Source organism: Lissotriton vulgaris, unplaced genomic scaffold (assembly GCF_964263255.1).
Source record: "Lissotriton vulgaris unplaced genomic scaffold, aLisVul1.2 SCAFFOLD_1037, whole genome shotgun sequence".
NCBI classification, from domain to species: domain Eukaryota; kingdom Metazoa; phylum Chordata; class Amphibia; order Caudata; family Salamandridae; genus Lissotriton; species Lissotriton vulgaris.
In genome coordinates, this window is record NW_028242123.1 from 180375 (window position 1) to 203508 (window position 23134).

At 46.8% G+C, this 23134-nt stretch overlaps 1 protein-coding gene across 1 annotated transcript in view; it reads left to right on the top strand.

The window, feature by feature from the left end:
• Positions 1–23134, top strand: part of LOC147669056 (uncharacterized) — a 139706-nt gene that overhangs the window by 11294 nt on the left and 105278 nt on the right. Inside the window, exons 2-4 of the mRNA XM_086948256.1 lie at positions 4245–4371; positions 9744–9854; positions 15244–15345. Of these exons, the coding sequence (XP_086804382.1) occupies positions 4245–4371; positions 9744–9854; positions 15244–15345 (340 nt within the window). The remainder of the gene's footprint in view (positions 1–4244; positions 4372–9743; positions 9855–15243; positions 15346–23134) is intronic.

Genomic DNA, 23134 nt, shown 5'->3' on the forward strand with positions numbered 1-23134 from the left:
GAGTGCAGAGGAGGAGAGAGGAGAGAGCTGTGCCAGCAGACCCCCGGGGAGGTGAGTGCAGAGGATGAGAGAGGAGAGAGCTGTGCCAGCAGGCCCCAGGGGAGGTGAGTGCAGAGGAAGGGAGAGGAGAGCGCTGTGCCAGCAGGTCCCTGGGGAGGTGAGTGCAGAGGATGGGAGAGGAGAGAGCTGTGCCAGCAGGCCCCAGGGGAGGTGAGTGCAGAGGATGAGAGAGGAGTGAGCTGCAGGGCCCAGGGGAGGGAAGTGCAGAGGATGAGAGAGGAGAGAGCTGTGCCAGCAGGCCCCAGGGGAGGTGAGTGCAGAGGATGTGAGAGGAGAGGAGAGAACTGTGCCAGCAGGCCCCGGGGAGGTGAGTGCAGAGGATGGGTGGAGAGGAGAGAGCTGTGCCCGCAGGCCCCAGGGGAGGTGAGTGCAGAGGAGGAGAGAGGAGAGAGCTGTGTCAGCAGGCCTCAGGGGAGGTGAGTGCAGAGGAGGAGAGAGGAGAGAGCTGTGCCAGCAGACCCCCGGGGAGGTGAGTGCAGAGGATGAGCCAGGAGAGGAGAGAACTGTGCCAGCAGTGCAGAGGATGAGCCAGGAGAGGAGAGAACTGTGCCAGCAGGCCCCAGGGGAGGTGAGGGCAGAGGATGGGAGAGGAGAGAGCTGTGTCAGCAGGCCCCAAGGGAGGTGAGTGCAGAGGATGGGTGGAGAGGAGAGAGCTATTCCCGCAGGCCACAGGGGAGGTGAGTGCAGAGGATGGGAGAGGAGAGAGCTGTGTCAGCAGGCCTCAGGGGAGGTGAGTGCAGAGGACGAGAGAGGAGAGAGCTGTGCCAGCAGGCCCCAGGGGAGGTGAGTGCAGAGGATGAGAGAGGAGTGAGCTGCAGGGCCCAGGGGAGGTGAGTGCAGAGGATGAGAGAGGAGAGAGCTGTGCCAGCAGGCCCCAGGGGAGGTGAGTGCAGAGGATGAGAGAGGAGAGAGCTGTGCCCGCAGGCCCCAGGGGAGGTGAGTGCAGAGGAGGAGAGAGGAGAGCGCTGTGCCCGCAGGCCCCAGGGGAGGTGAGTGCAGAGGAGGAGAGAGGAGAGAGCTGTGTCAGCAGACCCCCGGGGAGGTGAGTGCAGAGGATGAGAGAGGAGAGAGCTGTGCCAGCAGGCCCCAGGGGAGGTGAGTGCAGAGGAAGGGAGAGGAGAGCGCTGTGCCAGCAGGTCCCTGGGGAGGTGAGAGCAGAGGATGGGAGAGGAGAGGAGAGAGCTGTGCCAGCAGGCCCCAGGGGAGGTGAGAGTAGAGGATGGGTGGAGAGGAGAGAGCTGTGCCAGCAGGCCCCAGGGGAGGTGAGTGCAGAGGATGAGAGAGGAGTGAGCTGCAGGGCCCAGGGGAGGGAAGTGCAGAGGATGAGAGAGGAGGGAGCTGTGCCAGCAGGCCCAAGGGGAGGTGCGTGCAGAGGATGAGAGAGTAGAGAGCTGTGCCCGCAGGCCCCAGGGGAGGTGAGTGCAGAGGAGGAGAGAGGAGAGAGCTGTGTCAGCAGGCCTCAGGGGAGGTGAGTGCAGAGGAGGAGAGAGGAGAGAGCTGTGCCAGCAGACCCCCGGGGAGGTGAGTGCAGAGGATGAGAGAGGAGAGAGCTGTGCCAGCAGGCCCCAGGGGAGGTGAGTGCAGAGGATGAGCCAGGAGAGGAGAGAACTGTGCCAGCAGGCCCCAGGGGAGGTGAGGGCAGAGGATGATAGAGGAGAGAGCTGTGTCAGCAGGCCCCAGGGGAGGTGAGTGCAGAGGATGGGTGGAGAGGAGAGAGCTATTCCCGCAGGCCACAGGGGAGGTGAGTGCAGAGGATGAGCCAGGAGAGGAGAGAACTGTGCCAGTAGTCCCCGGGAGAGTTGAGGGCAGAGGATGGGAGAGGAGAGAGCTGTGTCAGCAGGCCCCAGGGGAGGTGAGTGCAGAGGATGGGTGGAGAGGAGAGAGCTGTGCCAGCAGGCCCCAGGGGAAGTGAGTGCAGAGGATGGGAGAGGAGAGAGCTGTGCCAGCAGGCCTCAGGGGAGGTGAGTGCAGAGGATGAGACAGGAGAGGAGAGAGCTGTGCCAGTAGTCCCCGGGAGAGTTGAGGGCAGAGGATGGGAGAGGAGAGAGCTGTGTCAGCAGGCCCCAGGGGAGGTGAGTGCAGAGGATGGGTGGAGAGGAGAGAGCTGTGCCAGCAGGCCCCAGGGGAAGTGAGTGCAGAGGATGGGAGAGGAGAGAGCTGTGCCAGCAGGCCTCAGGGGAGGTGAGTGCAGAGGATTGGAGAGGAGAGAGCTGTGCCAGCAGGCCCCGGGGGAGGTGAGTGCAGAGGATGGGTGAAGAGGAGAGAGCTGTGCCAGCAGGCCACAGGGGAGGTGAGTGCAGAGGATGAGAGAGGAGAGAGCTGTGCCAGCAGGCCCCAGGGGAAGTGAGTGCAGAGGATGAGAGAGGAGAGAGCTGTGCCAGCAGGCCCCAGGGGAGGTGAGTGCAGAGGATGGGAGAGGAGAGAGCTGTGCCAGCGGGTCCCAGGGGAGGTGAGTGCAGAGGATGGGTGGGTGGAGAGGAGAGAGCTGTGCCAGCAGGCCCCGGGGGAGGTGAGTGCAGAGGAAGGGAGAGAAACCACCATGGGAGGTAGATCCTTCTCCTACCTCGCAGCTAAAACCTGGAACCCACGCACACAAAGCACTTTACGAACTTGGACCCGAATGCCTCAACACACGACTTTCCTTCTACACCCCCTCCCGCCAGCTTCGATCCTCCAACCAAGCCCTTGTTACCGTACCTCGCATCAACAAAACCACCATGGGAGGTAGATCCTTCTCCTACCTCGCAGCTAAAACCTGGAACTCACTCCCCACTCACCTTCGTCTCACTCAGAACCACCTAGCATTCAGAAAGCAACTTAAAACTTGGATATTCGACAAGTAATTCCCCACCCTCTTCAAGCGCCTTGAGACCCTACGGGTATGTAGTGCGCTATATAAATCTTTTGACTTGACTTGACTTGCCAGCAGGCCCCAGGGGAGGTGAGTGCAGAGGATGGGAGAGGAGAGAGCTGTTCCAGTAGGCCCCAGGGGAGGTGAGTGCAGAGGAAGGGAGAGGAGAGAGCTGTGCCAGCAGGCCCCAGGGGAGGTGAGTGCAGAGGATGGGAGAGGAGAGAGCTGTGCCAGTAGGCCCCAGGGGAGGTGAGTGCAGAGGAAGGGAGAGGAGAGAGCTGTGCCAGCAGTCCCCGGAGGAGGTGAGTGCAGCAGTATGGGTGGAGAGGAGAGAGCTGTGCCAGCAGGCCCCAGGGGAGGTGAGTGCAGCAGGATGGGTGGTGAGGAGAGAGCATCACGGTGTCCCCATATAGAAGAAGGAGCTCTTTCTGAAGTGCCTTCTGATCCAATATCAGAGCAATATCTTAAAATAGCTGGCTGCTTGTGAAATACTGCTGTCGTTTCCTGCAGCCTTGTCCAGAAATGCATTCCAATCACAGCTTTCCAGTTCCCATTTTCCTCTTCTAGCTGCTGAGATCAGCCCTCCATAACTTCAGCTGTTATATGGGTTGGGAGTGGGAGGCTCATTTTGCTCTGGTATCGTCCTGTTATTTATTGGCATGTGGTTGAACTGGTGACTTTGTTCATCAGCTTTGCACTGTCTGCAGGATATCTGTCTGGAAGCCTCAAACCTCTCGCGTTCTGTTGACGAAGCGGCCCATGCCATGTTTAATCCCAATATCTAATCCTGAAATGTTAGTCCTTAAAGGAAGAAGGGGCCCCATACTTTCCACCAAGGCCACTCTGGCTACTTGAACATCACTTCCTCATTGTTGTTTCAGATAGGTTTGCAGAATGTAAACACCACATACATATGTACATATTTATTCAAAAAGTGGTCTGAAAAAATGGGGAATAGCTAAAACAGCTAAATGATACATAAAAGTATAAACCCATTACCCGTACTGGGATTAGTGTTTCTGTCCAGTAATTATGTGATTGTCATTTACTGGACATTTGTTTCTGATGTTAAGGGATTCCACACTGAGTTTTTGTTTGCTGAAACTTGTATAGTCCTGTGTTCTGTTTTAAGCGAGTTTTGGATTTCTCAAGTTGCCGCTGACGGGCTGAAGGCGTTAATCTGGACTTAGAGTTGCTTCAGAGTGGGGGAGTCACGTCTTCTTCTGGTATCTTTTGAAACTGTGAACACTTGCAAACGCTAGTCTGTGTGACAGAAATATGCGGCCTGTGGTGTGCTAGATTGAACTCTGTGCTCTGATGCTTGCTCTTCTAGGCCCCGCTGACGTTCTGCCATGTCGCCGCTTGTTTCTCTGACGAAGAGTGGGAGCTGCTCCAGTGCTGGCAGAAGGAGCTGTACAAGAAGGTCATGAAGGAAATCCAGCTGGCCTTCAGCTCTCTGGGTAAGATGACCCTGGTTCGCTTAGGGTACCAGTATGTACTGTACGAAGAGCCCTGCTCAAGATGTACAGAAATTTCTGGGTTTTTTATAAGAATTGATTACTTTATACTCCCTCATCATTCTGTTTCATGGTTTCATCGTGTATCATATTTAGATGAAAAAGTAGAATAAGGTGGGGCACTGCGGTTTAGTTGATGATCAACAAGCCAACACCTCCACCGCCACATCAACTGCGGTTCATTTTTTAGAAGCAGGCCTAACACCAACCGAAGACTCAGGAGGAGCCAGACCAAAAGAAAAAGACAAAGAAACCAATCCTCCCAACACACGCAGCACGACCAAGATCAGAAAGAACGTCTCGTAATTAATATTTCAAGCACCACCATTCCTCAACACCAGATCAATCTCCTTGAGAAGGGCACTTCATTCATTCCTGTCACCTCCACTAACCTCTTGGAACTCGAGGTTAGCACCTTCAAGCTCACCAGGAAACTCAGACTCCGTCATTTCTTTGACAATGTTTTACCACCAACTCCCAAACCCAAGACAGACGAACTATTGGGATTACGACCCTCCAGTACTTTTCAAGCGCCTTGCAGCCACAAAAGCATCGATTTATTCGAGAATCTCGTTCGCAACGATCTATCCAAACTCAATCTTACAAAAAAAAAAAAACATCAGAACCTTACTAAGAAAGACCGTGATACCCTTAAATCACTTGCCAACAATGAAGCGATCAGATGCATCAAAGCCGACAAGGGCGGCGCCCTAGTCATCTTAGATTCCTCATTGTACATCCAAAGATTACACGAGCACATACAAGACAACTCAATTTACATGCAATTTGATAGTAACCCAACGCGGGAATTCCATAAGACTCTACAAAACATCGTCAGTAGAGCACATCGGAACGCAATCATTGAAGACCGCACCAAAAACTATCTTCTACCTGAATTTCCAAGAAGTCCTACTATCCACATGAGTCCCAAAATTCACAAAAACCTTCATAACCCACCATTCAGACCGATTGTTTCCACCCGTGGGTCCATCCATGAACCCACAGGAAAATTCATAGATAAATACCTGCAACCGCTTGTCACCAAATCAAAAAGCCACATCAAAGATACGACAGATTTCTTGCTTAAACTCTCTACCATGCAATTCCAAGACCATGAATCATACATCCTCTGCACCGCAGACGTCAACTCCTTATATACCTCCATACCCCATTCAGGGGGTATCGACGCCATTGAAGCAGCTCTTCTGAACAGCACCATTGATCCACCTCTACAATCTTTCCTTTTGGAATTAATGACCTACACCTTATACCATAGTTATTTTGAAAACGAAAATAAATGGTACTTACAGCTATCCGGGATGGCAATGGGAAATTGTGCCGCGCCCACTTATGCTAATATTTACATGGACAATTTTGAACGATCACACATCTACTCTAATCAAATTTTCCAAGATAACATGAAAATGTACGTTCGATACATCGATGATCTTTTCCTAGTATGGAAAAACACCAAAGAGTCACTTCACGATGCCTTAATGGAACTGAATACAAAAGATGACAGAATCCAACTGACGTGGGAAATCAGTGACACACAAATTTCATTTCTTGACGTTAAGGTCACCATCAACCCTCATGAATTTAGCACGGACCTATATAGGAAACCCACGGACCGCAACAACACCCTCCACTACTCGAGCTTCCACCAGGGATCTCTTAAAAAACACATGCCATTCTCACAAATGCTGCGTGTTAAACGCATTGTCTCAGATGACAACACTACCATTGCACGCATGAAAGAAACGCATGAACGTTTTCTTCAGAGAGGGTATCCAGAAACTATTCTCACAGAGGCAGAATCTAGAGTGTCCAAAATCTCCAGACATGAAAGTCTCACCAAAAGACCCAAAGAGGATGCCCAACGCATTGTTCTTGTTTCGAAATTTTCTACTTCAAGCACCATGTACAAGCGGATCATTCTCAAACATTGGCCAATCCTCCAAATGGACCCAGACTTTCGGGATATCTTTAATCAACCACCAATGTTCGCTTACTCTAGGAGCAAAAACATTCAAGAGATTCTTTCTACAACTTCTGCTGTCCCAACTAAATACAAAGGCACTCAACCATGTCTCAACTGCAGCCATTGCCACAACATAATCAAAGGCAATATTATCAGACACCCCATGAAAGGTCATCCCATCAAACTTTCAGTCAACGCAACCTGTGACACTTCAAACCTCATCTATGCCCTAAAATGTCCCTGCGGGAAGCTATACGTCGGTAAAACCGAACGTAAGATGAAGATACGTTTGAACGAACATAAATCAAATATAATATTGAAACTTGATAAATCCAACATAGCCACACATTTTACTGAAGCAAGACACACCATCGCCCAACTTCAATTCATCATCCTTGAAACTGTCACCAAGAAAGAAGGCATCAACATGAACAAATTTCTTCTTCAAAGAGAACTAGAATGGATCTATCGTCTTCAGACCATCAAACCTCATGGTCTTAATGATCGCATTGAATTTAGCTGTTATCTCTAAATTGTATAATTATTGTTGTAATTTTATTTCTTCTGTTATGCATTGTTCCCCGTTACTCACTTTACATTGCACACCTTTCTAATATGGCCGCCACAGTTCCCACTCCACCCCTCATCACTTTCCGCACCCTCCCGTTTTAGTCCTTCTTCACTTTCCATTCCTTTCACATTGGTGTATTTACCCCACGCAGCCATGCACTTCAGACGCTCCAGCTTTCCAGAGGTAGTGAGCTTCACTACTCGCGTTAAGAAGTAAGTTCTAGTCAGCACTGCCCGTGCTCACTCTCCCCTGCGACCCTACTCCCTCACAGCCAGTTACCCTCGTCACTCGCTGACGCCACCCGGTTAGCCTTCACTTTCCTCACTATCCCATTTTTATCTCTGGCCCCCACCATTGATCGGCACGTTAACGTTTAATATCCAGTTTCCGTTTCACTTCTGTCCCCTCACGGTATTTTGTCTTCTCTCTAGCGCTCCTTGAAAAAGGGCCACCGGCCCGAAATGCATCGGAGGCGTTCCCCACGCATCAGCGCTACTTTACCTGTGTAATGTTAACATTCCTGATATGATTGAAATATCGATGGATTGAACTTTTTTCGAAGAAATTAAAAACTTTCAAATGAACTTTGAATCATTGTTTTGAACTCCTACGTTGTGCCTCCAACAGGGGATGTATCTGCATCACGGTGCATACACTACTTCATATTTAGATGAGGCATATCAGGCTGCATCCATGTTAGAATATAAGGATGACCAGTTACTAAGATTTAAACCTTCCGTGTAGTCTATTCGGCGAATAGACTACACTGAAGGTTTGAATGTTTCCCGACGTGACGGGAGGAGACGAGTTCAAAAGACTCAATGGCTCCCTGATGACGAGGAATTAAAGCTCGAAATGCATTGGAGCGTGGAATATGGAGCGTTATGAAAATTAATAATGTTTCGAAAATATGGAAGATGAAAAGTGAAAGAAAAGTCACATGCAAATGAAAAGAGTTCATTAAAAGACCACAAGTGAAACAATTCAACGAAAGTTCTGTAATCATTTATACCCTCCAAAGAGGATTGATAGAGAGTGCACATTGGAGGATGCAACCAAAAGGCTTTGGAAGCACTATTTAAAGAGAAATAAGGCACACTTTCTGCGATACCGACTGGAGATATATACATGTTGGAGCTCTAACTCCACTCAAATAAACACACATAAAACAGCTATAACCTTAGTAGCTAGTCACATCGCTCTCCAGTTAACCTCCATGAATGGAATTCAAGAACCTCAAGCAGATGCTGGAGGGGTTGCGACTCAGCAGGGACCTTGATTTATTTGCTACGGACTTGCCCAAAAACTCAGATCTGGTGGGGAAAAGTTCTCAACACAACAGAAAAACTCTTTCAAGACAAAACTACCAGACTTTCCACATACATGATGGTTGGCTTACTAAAAAAATACTTTCCTCTTACAGTCGCACAGGGGTAAGCAAATCTTGCTGGCACTACTAGCAGCGAATAAGATGGCGTTAGCACAGTAGGGGAGAAGACAATTCCGTCAATGCAGAATTGGCTGCATAGGGTAAAAATAGCACTCACTCTTTCTTATGCCACTGTGTGCTTGTACCCTGTCTGGCAACCCTTTCTAGACTGTCGCTAGTGTTCACTTCAGGTCAAATAACTTTATTTCGGCCACCAGGGCCACCAGGGCCACAAAAACACCAACAAAATTAAAATGAAGAATAATTAATAGAAACATAGTTAAACAATGTTCAAACAATCGCTAACTTAAAAAAACAGATAAAAAAACTAAAACAGTCATTTACAAAACGTGCATTTAGATAAAACAGTAAGTGGCACCTAGTAAATAATACAAACAATTTCAGACAAGTACAGGGAGGGAAAGCACATTCCTTCTGATCACCCACATAGCACCCACAAATGTGGCAACAGCCAGACGGCATTCTGCCCTGAGGATGCGAAGTGCAGCAGAGTTGTTGGGTTCACTTAGCAGCATGCATATGGGAGCTGGCCAGGTCCTACTGGCGGAGGCATCGGCTGGACACAAAAAAATGTGCACAACATTCTCCTCTGCAGAATTATGGGCCAGTCACAGAGTCCCCCCCCCCCACCCAAACTCGTATGTAAGTGCTTACAAATACTGAAAACAGTAGCCACACAAAGTCCCAGTTAAGGCAGAAAAGTCCAGGTCTGAATATAGAAATACGCAAATGACGCTCAATAACAATACACAAACTGTCCCTTTTACCAGGAATCAACATTTCCCTTGGGTATAATATATTGGGTTTTTATTTATACCACCTCCTAAAATGACTTTTCGACTCGATACCAATTAGCTATTTCGAAGGGCCGTGCTGTAATGGTCCCTCCCAAATAGTGATCCCATACGAGAGGTATCAATGTTTTGTAACGAACATTCATTGCAAAACAATGAAACATGACAGACTCCTGAGGTTGGATGGGAATGTATTCTCAAACGGGATGTAGGCCCCTTGGAACCCTTTCTTGTTTATGATTGTAAAATAAAAGTTTGTTCGGTAGTTGGCAGTGGTCCACAAGATGACTAAAAACTATCAGACATATTTAGCTCACACAACAAAACTTAGCATCGATAACCTGGAGACTGGCCAGGAATTGCAGTTTAGGGCCTGTACTTTCTTCCCTCCCATTTATCACTGGTACATTTATTTTCATTCTACTTTGTCTACCTCCGAGTTCCTTCATAGCAATGCTTCTGGTGTATTTTGTCGCTTCACAAAAGCTTGAATTAATAATATTTCTCTTTTCATTACAGGCCCCCTGATTGCCAATTCTGTTTTTTCATTAAGACCAAAGGAAAAAGAAGACTTGTGCTCTAAAGATCTTGACGATGTAGAGAAAATCATCAATGTTGACCTGTCCACAAGTGAGTAGGAAAGAAAGAAACTTTTTCGATGGGATGTGATGGAGGGTAGGGTTCCTAATGACTACGAGTGGCGTAAAGTATTGCGATATCCTGGGAAAACCTCCCGGAACACCCGACTGAAATATATACAATTTAATTATACCCATATGACCTACATGACACTGCATCGGCTCAATGTGACATATGTGGGGGAAGTAAGACCATGCCCCAGGTGTATGACCTACATGACCCTGCATGGGCTCAATGTGACGTATGTGGGGGAACTAAGACCATGCCCCAGGTGTATGACCTACATGACACTGCATCGGCTCAATGTGACATATGTAGCGGAAGTAAGACCATGCCCCAGGTGTATGACCTACATGACCCTGCATCGGCTCAATGTGACATATGTGGGGGAAGTAAGACCATGTCCCAGGTGTATGCATCCTGACGCCGAGTTTGTCCATATGACTTGGGATTGCCAGAGGTTACGCCCTTACTGGGAGGCGGTGCTGGTAAAGATCAAAGGGGTGCTTGGTAGGGAGTTGGCCTTAACAATTCAATCGTGCCTGTTAGGTCTCTTCCCCAGACCGCCTAAACGCAAAGCCGGGAATCGTTTGTTTGATGCTTAGCTAAACGCAGGAACGCGCTAGAGTGGAAGTCTGTGAGAGGACCGCGGATCTCGGCTTGGGATAGGGATGTAATAGAGTGGGTGGGAGCAGGGGTCAGAGCATTGATGTGGGAGGAAGCTAGAGGCGTGAGGATGCTCCCGATGGCCCAACAGTGGTGGGAAGTAGCAGCTGCATGGGAGAGGCTGGCGGAGTCGGGCAGTGACGAGGGAGGATGATGGGTTGCTCGGGCTGTTGACAGTCTTCTGTGGCGTCGGCCCGAGCACCCCAATAGAATACCACAGATGCACACAACACAAGAGGAAAGGCTTTGTCGATTCCCTGATGAAGGGCATGCCATTAATGCCCGAAATGCATTGGAAATGAAACCTTGTAATGACATAGCCTGAAGTGCATTGGATTAATACAAGAATGAAAATGAAATGATAAACCACAGCTAAAACGTCAAAAAATAAAAAAAGATATTTTTTGCATCAACAAACTTGAGAATGGAAGTCTTTTTCTAACCGGAAAGACAACAATCAGTGTGCACTAAAGGGATGAAACTAGAGGTTCTCTAGCTTCGCTTCTACCTAATGTTCTAAGACGCCGTAGGACCCTCGACGTCACCTCTAGGAGCACCTAAAACATCAAACTTTTTTCACCAATAACTCAAATATAAACCAGCAGTGCATCTATCCAACAAACTAGTGATGAAGACTGTGCCATTTCTGTGAATGATTGGAAATGTTGTTTTACGAGGAGGATAGAATTTTATGTACAATCAAAGATTGCTGTCTAGATGGTTTGGCCAAGTATGAACTTTCTGGATAACAGTTCCAAAAGATTTTGGGAAGTAAGGAATGAGTTGTCAGTTGATAACAAGGGGTGCTTGCTGCGAGGAGATAGGGTAATAGCTCTTATATCCTTGAGGTCCAAAGGTTTGGCCATCATACATGAAGGGCCTTTGGGAATGATCAAACCTAAGATACGAGTTAAAATGTACTTTTGGTGACCTGGTGTTAATGTGGAAAGATATGTAAGGAATTGTATGTCCTGTGCTAATGTGGACAAGTCCCAGATCACATTTAAACCACTCCTAGGAGTTACGAGTATTCGCTAGGGTCTTTGGAAAGCCATTGATATTCTAGGGATGGGTCTTGATTGTACTGGATTTCCAAAATACTTTATAGCCCTTTTGGATTTGTTTTCCAAGTGGCCAGAAACATATGTGTTTACCATGGTTGATTCTCGTGCAATTGTATTTTTTTTTAAATTGGTGTTCCTCAGAGAGGTAATACCTAAGACATCGTTGACTGATATTGGATCACAGTTTGTGTCAGAGTTGTTGGAGCAATTCTTGTCCCCTCTATCATCCTGCTAGCAATGGGTCAGTGGAGCGCTTCAATAGGGTGATTATGGACAGTATACAAATTGCCGTTCAGAATGGTAAGTGCTGGGAATAAGGGTTGGACAAGTTGATTTGGTTTTACAGAATTACCCCATATAGAGTGCAGCCTGTGTCGAGTGTCAACGAGTCGAGAACCACTTATGAAGGACAATGCTGCTTGGTTGTCTGGAGATCGACATGAAGAGTGGTCTTCCTCTGTGATCATGAGTAGCCTGAGGAGAGCCTAAAAGGTGCTTAAAGAGTACTTTGATCAGGAACATGGTGTTAAGAATGCGGTGTTGGAGTCAGGTGATTGGGTGCAAGTTGTAATGGGTGTGAAAGTTTAGAAAGGTCAAAGAAAAATAAGACAGTCCCCTTCAGGTGATCGCATTTGTTTCTATTTCTGCTCCATTAAGTGATGGTTAAGACTTTGCATTGCAGTAAATTATCCAAATGTAACAATATTCTTGTGTGGAAGGAAGAGAAGGTGATGTGGAAATAAGGAATGGTTGGCTGTGGAATGATGAGGGCAAAATGTAGGTCTTGAGAGCGAAGACAACAGTGTAAATCGTGAGAGTTGTTGGAGGGAGGGGAGTGATGAGAATGTTGTGGAGATGGGTGAACAAGGGGACACTCCTGCATGCAACGGTATGGAGATCCCTGATATGGTTCCTGCACAATCTTCCCACACTAATAAGTGGGTAAGAGACCGTATGCAACCAGAACAAGTTAAGGATTTAGTTATGATTTAACAGAGAGGACTGTCGTGCAGTTGCTGGCATTATATTGTATTCTGCTCCTTGCTCAAGGAACACATTATATTTATAATTGTTATGTGTATTTTATATTTATTGTTTTAGGATTATAACATATTGGTTTATTTATTTATTTTGGTATATTTTGCCAGGTTTTAAAGGAGGAAGATGTGTTGTGTTTGTAAGTGGCACGTGCCCCTTGTTGGTATTTGGAAGGGTAGTGGATCTGGATTGCGGAGCGGTTAAAGGGATCTTCTGTATGAGGCACTGACGACACTCTACAATGCTTTGCCACTTTAATAATCTACTATTTAACTCACCTTGGACGCATGAATCTTTACATTTTCCTTGGTGGTGGCCGAGACTAGGCCCAAATAACACATCTACCTTCATCACCAAAAATGTTGATGTCTCCGCTTTGTTTGTTGGGGACATTTGTGTATCATTCGTGTTCGCAAGCCATGCCCTACAAGTGAGGTACCTTGTTTATCAGGAGAAGTGTGGCAGACAGAATAGTGCAACAGTTGTTATTATGAATTGAATGTCTCTCCGTTATTGGCTTCCAAATGTGAGTGAGTGTGCAAGAAAGATCACATTTTGCAAATTACCCTCTGAATCACATGATGGTGTGGGTAACTTAAGCTCAGGCCTCTCCGAGTAACCACCATCCCTAGAATTAGTATCTAGGACACATTTAAAAAATGCAGAGAGGTCACTCATTTTTCATCCATTAATTTCCCAGTATGAATTGAAGCATGGTGGGTACACAGTTAAATATAATAATTTTTTATTTATTTTTTATTTTTTATTTTAAAAAGTTGTATATAGCGCTGGCTAGACCCGGAGGTATCACAGCGCTTTACATGAGCATCAGATCATAGTTACAGGTTACATAGGGTACACAGTTCTTAGAGCATGGCAACATAGTTACTTGTAAGGTCGAGATAAACAATAAGCACAAATACGTAAGGGGAAAAGAAGGCAAGGTGAGAGATTCAGGGGGGGTTGGAGTCGGGGAAGTAGACAGATAATGAAGGTGGGAAAGAGAAGGGGAGGGGAGGGTGAGAGACACAGCATGGGGAGAAGAGGGGAAGGGTGACGAAGACACAAACCGGTAGACGAGTCAAGGCAACGTCCAAAGTCCAGTAAGCTGTGATCCCAGGGGAAGTGGTATCCCTTCCCTATCTCTATTGCGAGAGGCTCCCTTTATGCAGTGGACTCTCTCAGAGAGGTCTCCGAGACTCCAAGGCCTACATACTGGATCCTTCCCCAAAAAAGGGAGACGGAGTGCTTTGGCAAGGGGTGCCATACCATACCTCAAGTGTGAGTGGCTCCCTTGGCGCAGTGGACTCACTCAGCGGGTTCGCTGAGACTCCAGTGTATAAATATTGGATCTTTCCCTAACAAGGGGAGAAGGAGTGCTTAGTCAAAGGGCACAAAGGACAGGGGGTAGGCAGAGTAGCAGGCAAGGGGAGAGAGGATCGGAGCTAGGGAAGAGACAATAAGGAGAGACGAAAAGAAGTCTGCCTAAAGACCGACTGGGTAGGTGACGACCAAGGAGGGAATCCACGGCCCATCTCCCCTATAGCTAAACCAAGTCGCTCCATCGGGCATCAGACAAAATAGTTCAGTCTCAAAACATTGAGAGAGGACTGAGGGAGAGACATAAATAGAGGGTGGATGCGGTAGGAGACGATAGGAGAGACGACAGGAAGTGCAACAATGTGGTTCAACAATATACTAGAAGAAGACCAACAAGTAAACATTAAATCAAACAATCAGCAATACAATTAGGGGAGGAGAGAAAGCCAAGAGAAAGTAGTGGGGGGTAGGGGAAGAGAGAGAGTGAGGATAAGGGAAGAGACAACCATAGAGACGAAAGGAAGTCTGTCTAAGGTTCACAGAAAAACAGGGTGGGGACAAAGGGACAACCAACAAACGTTACATAAACCTACAATGAGAAGGGTCTAACAGACGTAACCATGTATTGCTTTTGTAAATTTGCAATTGAGGTATACAATTACAGGTGGAAACGTGAGCTATTTCTATTTTTTCCATTATTTTTTATTTTAATTAAAAAAAATACCTGTTGTTGAATTTATAATGTCTAGTTTTAAGAAATGTATAGCTTTCCGGGTTCACCCATGGCCTTCAGATCTTTCTCCACCGTAAATTGCAAGTAGGTGGAAAGCACATAAAAAGGGAAAATGGACCATCCCTTGGAGAAGTTAACATACTGTGGTATTATTTTTTATAACTTTGGCTGTACCTGAATGCTGGGAAGTTAGTCATCTTGCACTTCAAACCTTTTGTTGATGTCCCTTATTGCAGGGGGGGGGGGAATGTTTGGAAGGCTTAAGTGTGAAGTTCCAGAAACATAAATGAAAGGACTTACCACAAGGGAGAATATTCTTAGCAGCAAAACGGCTAAAGGTGAAACCAACCCATATGTTTGTTTTCACATACAAAGTATTTATTGGGAATATATCATTAACTTATCTAGTGGACACATATCTGTGTAATGTAATCAATTTAAAATAAGAATAATGATAAAGTATTTTGTGCAGATGAGTTAAAGGATTTAGAGCCTCAAATTATTCCATGTGATATTACACACACAAGTGTAAAGCGCGGCTGTTGTCTTACTTTGACAGGTCACGTGACTGCTGATTCTGATATGTTATTCATGGGAAAAGAGTTCATGGAGGATACGCAAGTTACATCTGTGAAGGAGCAAGGCGGCAGTCCCGGCACAGGTGAGAGATGCGTGTCACCTGCAGAGTGGATGCGTGCTAAGGTGAAGGTCCTACCAGATCCTTCTTGGCCCACTGAAGAGAAAGGTCTATCTCACAGGCCCTGCAGAGCTGAGAGAAGGAGCACGAGGCCTGTAGCCTCTCGCTCAGACTGTACCTGAAGGAACACTTATAAATAAACCTTCACTCAGCAGACTCTAGTGTATGAGGGAGACGGGTCATCGGTCACTAAAACAAAGACGTGCACGCGATGGAGTCTTTTAGATGCTGTTCAACTAGGGGTAATTTTAATTCCAAGATAGCTGCTAATGACTTAATAGGTAGTCGTAATCTATAATGAGATATGGAGTCAAATGGATTGTTAATTTTTATCTCCTGAAAGCGACATTGCAACTCTGCTCATACTGCAGTACTTCACGTAATGAACTATCACATACAAATTTTCAAATCCCAGGGAATTGATGACGTCCGAAGAGGCCCGTCATCTCTTACAGACGTTGTGATTGACTGCACCTCTGTTGAAGGTGATCGTTTGGGGCTGGTCTCTGAAGAGCCTGGCCCCGTGCACCATGAGTATAACTCAAGATCCTTAGTGAAAGGTTGGATGTGTTGACTCTTGAGAAGGATGAGCCTGTTGCCACTCACGGAGATCAGGTGCGCTGCGGAGACGCTCCGCTGACGTGGAGAGAAGTGTAATATTAGGATGACATTTAAGATGGGTGAACCAAGTAAGGGATCCAGTGAGCTACTCAGGGCATTTAACAGATTATGATAACTGGATTGCTTCTGGACTGAACCACATACTTAGAATAAGTCAAGGTATCAGAAAGGGAGACTAAACCGCCTGATAACCTACTGTCTGACAGTGACGCTCATGACTGCCATAGAAACAAAAGGCTCCATGTTCAGGATGATAACAACAGCATCCTCTGCATCCAGGCCTTTTAATATATGTATTGCTGGCATGCACCTATTATTTGGGGCCTTAATTAGCCATTATCTGCTCCTCAGTCCAGCATTACGTTGAATTGCCTTTTACAACTGTTGGAATGCAATGCAATCTCTGCAAGCGCACAAACTAACCTAAAGCCAATAGGTTAGTAGGCAACATCTACCAAGTTCCTTATTAATTCTTTTGAGATGCTCCTCAATCTGGGTGTGAAAGAGCATGTGTTGTTTTTTTTTTAAAGACACCTTACCCACCAGCCTGGTTGGTGGCTTGCGTCATCATTCGGGATATCTAGTGCATCAAGAGTGTGCCTTTGTCGGCTTTTTACATTGGAGCGAGTTTTTTTAGGGGGGAGGGGGTGGTTTGATTATCTCAAATGAGAAAAAGAGGTGAATTAAAATTTTCTTTTGAATTACCCAACAGTGTGGTCTACTTTAATAATGGCAACCGTAGACAAGGATTAAAAGCAGTGGTGGATGCGTTGTGAGAAACCAACGGACTCTCTCATTATTGGTATGGGTCGACATGTTTTTTTTTGCTCCAAGGTGGCCAACTGGTAGGGAGCTCCGTCTAGATGCTCCCAGGGCTAGGGATCGCCATTGGCACAAATCCTATCGAAAGCCCAGCCATCGTCCCCCCACTCAAGAGAACGGGGGATAAACATAGGGGCCAACGCCATCTGAATCTAGCGCCCCCAGCCGGATCGAGGACCGAAAAAGAAGCTGCAAAGCTTACCAGGACATGCAACCCACTCCACCTGCTCAGCCTACCTCACCAGCAGGATGTATGCCGTTACAACGCATACTTTTACAATGCATACCTTTACAACGCATTTTTTACACCGCAACATCCATTACAACGCATTCCATTACAACGCATGCCATTACAACGAATTATTTGAAACTACCTTTACAACGCATTCCACTACAACGCATACTACATTTACAACGCATACCATTACAACGCATATCATTACATTGCATGTATGGTAAGTATTGGATAGTGTAGGGGTAAAAAAAATACTATTCTAACTCCAGCGGATGCAGCAGTAGGGTAAGTGCTGGATAGTGTAGGGGTAAAAATTACTATTCCAACTCCAGGGGGTGCAACAGTAGGGTAAGTGTTGGATAGTGTAGGTATTCTATGTAATGGTATGCGTTGTAATGACATGCGTTGTAATGACATGCGTTGTAGTGGCATGCGTTGTTGTGACATGCGTTGTAATGGTTGCATTGTAATGGATGTTGCGTTGTAAAAGTTTCGTTGTAAAGGTAGTGCATTGTGAAAAATTGCGTTGTAAGTGTTGTTTCCCTCACGAGCAACCCCTGCCTCGCACTGGGTAGCACCTAGGTGGTTCAGTGGGGACATCGGTGCCACATGTAAATGTAAATGTAATGTAAATGTACATGTATTTATATAGCGCAAATCACCGACCCGGTATCTAAGCGCTTGCTTAGGCAACCCGTCCTGGTATTCACCTGTGAGATAACCCCGGCAGGGTATCCACAAGGTGAAAGCCAGGCATCCCGCCGCGAGGGGCCGTCGTGGAGATTAAGCAAGCTATTGCCCAGAGTCGCAGAGTGTGAACCTGTGAGTCGAGTAGGCACCGGAGCGAGAATTATCGAGTCCGTGGAATTTTTGAGCCCAAGACCCGCCGAGGCGGGGAATTGAACCCTGGTCCAGGACCGATCTCGGCTTCCGGGTCTGCCGCCTCTAACCCCTGAATTAATATGAAATTGGTACCTTGGTTCTCGGTATATATTCTGAATTGAAATAATAAGGAATAAAACAAAAGTATTCCCTATTTAGTATTTATATTACTATGGCCACACTTTATCTATTTTTACCTTTTACAATCTCATGTCTCGTCATGAACCACAACCACGCCTTAGAATATTACTGAATGATTTTTTATTTTATCAAATAAAGAGATTTTTAAATATTTCTTGTTTTCAATTCAAACACATTTGTATATACAAGTAGTTTTTACATATATACAATAGAAGCCCTTCATTTCCAAACTAGGATGTCACAATGAAAAAATAAACCGGACATTCCTATCGAGATCAAACAGACTAATGTGAGGAAAACAAATAGGTAAAAATTATTTAAACCCAATGTTTTTTCAGTCCCTCAACAAATTATTTAAATTAATCAAAAAGTGTTTTTATATATCTGCTGTCTCTTTACAGTCGACGCGTTTCAGCCAATCAATTCTGGCCTCTTCAGGACTAGGGCTATTCGAAATCCATCGGGTTATAGAGTCATCTGGGTTTGGGAGTCATTTCCAAGTTGTATCAGGAGCTCTCTTTTTCACTGAGCTCGGTATATCTCCAGGTAATGGAATTAGTTAGTAGGCTGTCGGTGCTTGGGTGAAAAATATCTCCCTTTTACAGCATTTAGCTGTCACGCAAAACGCCTCTTCGTTTTACTCGCTCGCGTTTGTTACCGAAAGCCGGCCAAGCTTGTTGCTCTCTTCCCGGGGTGTTTTCTATGTGTCTCTTCCTTTCGAGTTAATCTTCGCTCTGCTGCTTTAAATAATTTTTACCTATTTGTTTTCCTCACATTAGTCTGTTTGATCTCGATAGGAATGTCCGGATTATTTTTTCATTGTGACATCCTAGTTTGGAAATGAAGGGCTTCTATTGTATATATGTAAAAACTACTTGTATATACAAATGTGTTTGAATTGAGAACAAGAAATATTTAAAAATCTCTTTATTTGATAGAATAAAAAATCATTCAGTAATATTCTAAGGCGTGGTTGTGGTTCATGACGAGACATGAGATTGTAAAAGGTAAAAATAGATAAAGTGTGGCCATAGTAATATAAATACTAAATAGGGAATACTTTTGTTTTATTCCTTATTATTTCAATTCAGAATATATACCGAGAACCAAGGTACCAATTTCATATTAATTTAGTCTTCTTTACCCAGGTACCGTTTGGTTTAATGGGTTTCCCCTGTTATTCATAGAGCCTCTAACCCCTGAGCCACACTTCTCCACATCTCCACATCCACATCTTGTGCTGCATTGCGCACCTCAGCGCGGTCTGCTTCTGGGCATGCCTCATGCCGATGGGGAGTCCCGTGGTGTGGGGCTCCGGGGGAGAGTGCGGCTCCCGCCCCTCTGGACGCTGCTGCACTGTGTGCTGCTGGCCGGGTCGGGCGAACATGTGCCCTTGCTTCGACTGCAGCAATCTTGTGCGGGCCACCTCCTGAGTGATCTTGCCTTGACTGCGGCGATCCTGTGAAGCCATCTGCTGGGTAGCCATCCGCCACCACTGCATCGTAAAGGTTAAGCTGAGTGGGCTGCTTCTCTCTGCACCCCCTGCAGCCCGGGAGCCCTTGGTGGATATCTGATAAAAGGGAGCGTGAAGGTTATGGAAAGCTTGGCGGGAGGAGGGTGTGATTCCAGACCCACCCAACTCTGGGGTGGAAGGGTGAGCGTAATGGTCCGAGCACTACAGTGAAGCACCTCTTGGTTTGCTATTTCCTCTGAGTCAGGTCAGGTCAGGTCAGGTCAGCTGCTAACACAGCTGGCCTCTCAAGCCTGTAATACCTGCCTCAGCCTAAGGATTGTCAACAACCAGCTCGCCGCCTTCCTTGAAACGAAGAGATCCCTCGACTCTTCACAGTCCGGCTTCCGAGCCAAACACAGCACTGAGACCGCACTCATCGCAGCAACAGACGACATTCGAACTCTACAGTACAATGGAGACACAGTCGCCCTCATCCTCCTCGACCTCTCCGCTGCCTTCGACACAGTCTGTCATAGCACCCTGTTACAACGCATCAGAAACATCGGAATCCAAGGAAAATCACTCGACTGGATCACCTCGTTCCTTACCGGAAGAACTCAGAGAGTCCGCCTCCCACCGTTCAAGTCAGAGGCCACTGAAGTCATTTGCGGCGTGCCACAAGGATCTTCACTCAGCCCCACCCTCTTCAACGTATATATGAGCCCCCTCGCGACCATCGCACGCCAACACAACCTCAACATCATCTCCTAGGCCGATGACACTCAACTGATCTTCTCACTCACCAAAGACCCTCTCACCGCCAAAACCAACCTACATGAAGGAATGAAAGAAGTCGCCGACTGGATGAAGCACAGCCGTCTGAAACTGAATTCAGACAAAACAGAAGTCCTTATCCTAGGTACCTCTCCCTCCGCCTGGGACGACTCTTGGTGGCCAGAGGCCCTAGGAAAAGCACCCATCCCGACGGACCACGCACGGAACCTGGGTGTCATCCTGGACTCCTCACTCTCGATGACCAGACAAGTCAACGCCGTTTCAACATCCTGCTTTAACATTCTCCGCATGCTCAAAAAAACATCACCCATGCTCTGGTTACAAGCCGCCTGGACTACGGAAACACCCTATACGCCGGTACCACCGCCAAACTTCAGAAAAAACTCCAACGCATCCAGAACGCATCAGCCAGACTCATACTAGACATTCCGCGTAAAGACCACATTTCTGGCCACCTGAAAAACCTCCACTGGCTTCCCGTCAATAAGAGGATAACATTCCGCCTCCTAACCCACGCACACAAAGCACTTTACGAACTTGTACCCGAATGCCTCAACACACGACTTTCCTTCTACACCCCCCCCCCCTCCCCCCCCCCCCGCCAGCTACGCTCTTCCAACCTAGCCCTTGCCGCTGTCCCTCGCATCAACAAAACCACCATGGGAGGAAGATCCTTCTCCTACCTGGCGGCTAAAACCTGGAACTCACTTCCCATTCACCTTCGCCTCACTCAGAACCACCTAGCATTCAGAAAGCAACTTAAAACCTGGATATTCGACATGTAATTTCCCCTCCCACCCTCAAGCGCCTTGAGACCCTCTGGGTATGTAGCGCGCTATATAAATTATTTGACTTGACTCCACCAGAACTTGGGGCACAGGGTGGAGCTGCTGGAGCTGCCCTTCTCCCCCTGCACTGTGGCCCTAAAATACGGTTTTATGTCAGATTTCTCCCTTTTGTTTTTGAGCTTCTTCATAGTAGGAAGGCTTGGGCTACCTCACGCAACAGGCATCTAGCCAAGGCTACTTCATCAGTGTGATTTCCACCTGTTTCCAGCCCCAGCCTACTCTTTGCGTTACCTCTTCAATTGAAATGCTCTTTGGCTCCTTCGGTGGGATCTGTTTTCTGTTTGGGCTCCCTATGCAGCGGAATGACATTGGGCAGCGCTCTCAAGAGGTTTTCTACCAATCACCAGCTCCTGTTTGTGGCTAATCTTCAGCTGAAAGCACCGGTGCCAAAAGAGCAGATTTCGATGCCGGAACACAGCTAGGTCAAAACTTGGTACTGTGGACCTACACTGCTACCCGGCGCGCTCACTATACTTCCATGCACATACTGTCACTCACAACGTTAAAGTATTCTGTTTACCATATGCCAATACTGGCCTGATGTTTAATCATACTTACATCTAATCCTGGTTTTGTCTACCGTACAACATTATTGGTTCGGTGCTTGAACCTGTCCACATCTACTGCTTTTATTGTGCAACTGTATCATTATCCTATGTGTTTCACAGTGTTTCTGGACATATACGGTTTCTTAGGCCTACAAGTTTTACTATACTACAACACTGTTTTGATGATGGCACATGCTTAGAGTCCACCCTCCTGTCTGTCACTGACGATTTGCATATGTTTCAGGACAAAGGCTACTCAGTAATTTTGGTGTTATTAGACCTTTCAGCCGCGTTCGACACCGTGTCACATAACATCCTTATTGACCGGTTGTCGAACGTAGGGGTTAAAAACATGGCCCTTGCTTGGCTGAGGAGCTTTCTTACGGATCGGACCCAGACTGTCACCATGGGTAAATACAGATCAACTGAGGTAGAGATTACGAAAGGGGTGCCACAGGGCTCCTGTTTGAGCTCAACACTCTTTAACATCTACGTGGCACCCCTGGCAAGAGTGATGCGCAAATTTGGTTTCATCCCTGTGTCGTATGCGGATGACACGCAGCTCCTCTTCCCCTTTCAAAATCTCACCACAGAAATAATAAACTCCTTCTCCGCTGGCATGAAAGCCGTCGCACAGTGGATGTCCACGAACTTCCTACAGTGCAATGTCAACAAGACGGAAGTAATGCTGTTTGGAGATGCCAAATTACTGTGGACCCTTGACTGGTGGCCATCTGACCTTGGTACTGTTCCGGAGCCCAAACAAATTGTCAAAAATCTAGGGATACGCCTTGATCACGACCTTTCTCTCAAACAGCACAGTAACATGGTAGCTGGCTCATGCTTCCACATCATCAGCATGATGCGCAGAATATTCCCACTGCTACCGGATTCCTTCAGAAAAACTTTGGTGCAAGCCCTTATATTGAGTCGCATTGACTACTGTAATGGACTGCTCCTTCTGCCAATGAAGGAGTTCTGGATAGGCTCCAGGTGGTCCAGAATACGGCAGCTCGCCTTGTCCTAAATGCTCCCCCAAGAACAGCATCAAAACCTCTATTACAGAAACTACACTGGTTGAGCATCCGACAAAGAGCCAAATTCAAGATATGTTGCATTATCCATAAATGCTTAAACGGAAATGGCCCTACATATCTGGAGCAGAAATTTACTCCCTACATTCCCTCCAGATCGTTGAGATCTAGTGAGAATTTTCTTCTGGCAGTACCTCGTGCAAAAAAAACCAGACATGGAGGGAAAGCTCTATCTGTTGCAGGGCCTACACTATGGAACAAATTGCCTTTGGCCCTCAGGCTCTGCACAGACCATTTAAAATTCAGGAAGCAACTGAAAACTCTGCTGTTCACTGATAAAATCTAGACCTTACCCCTCATCTGCATATTTATTT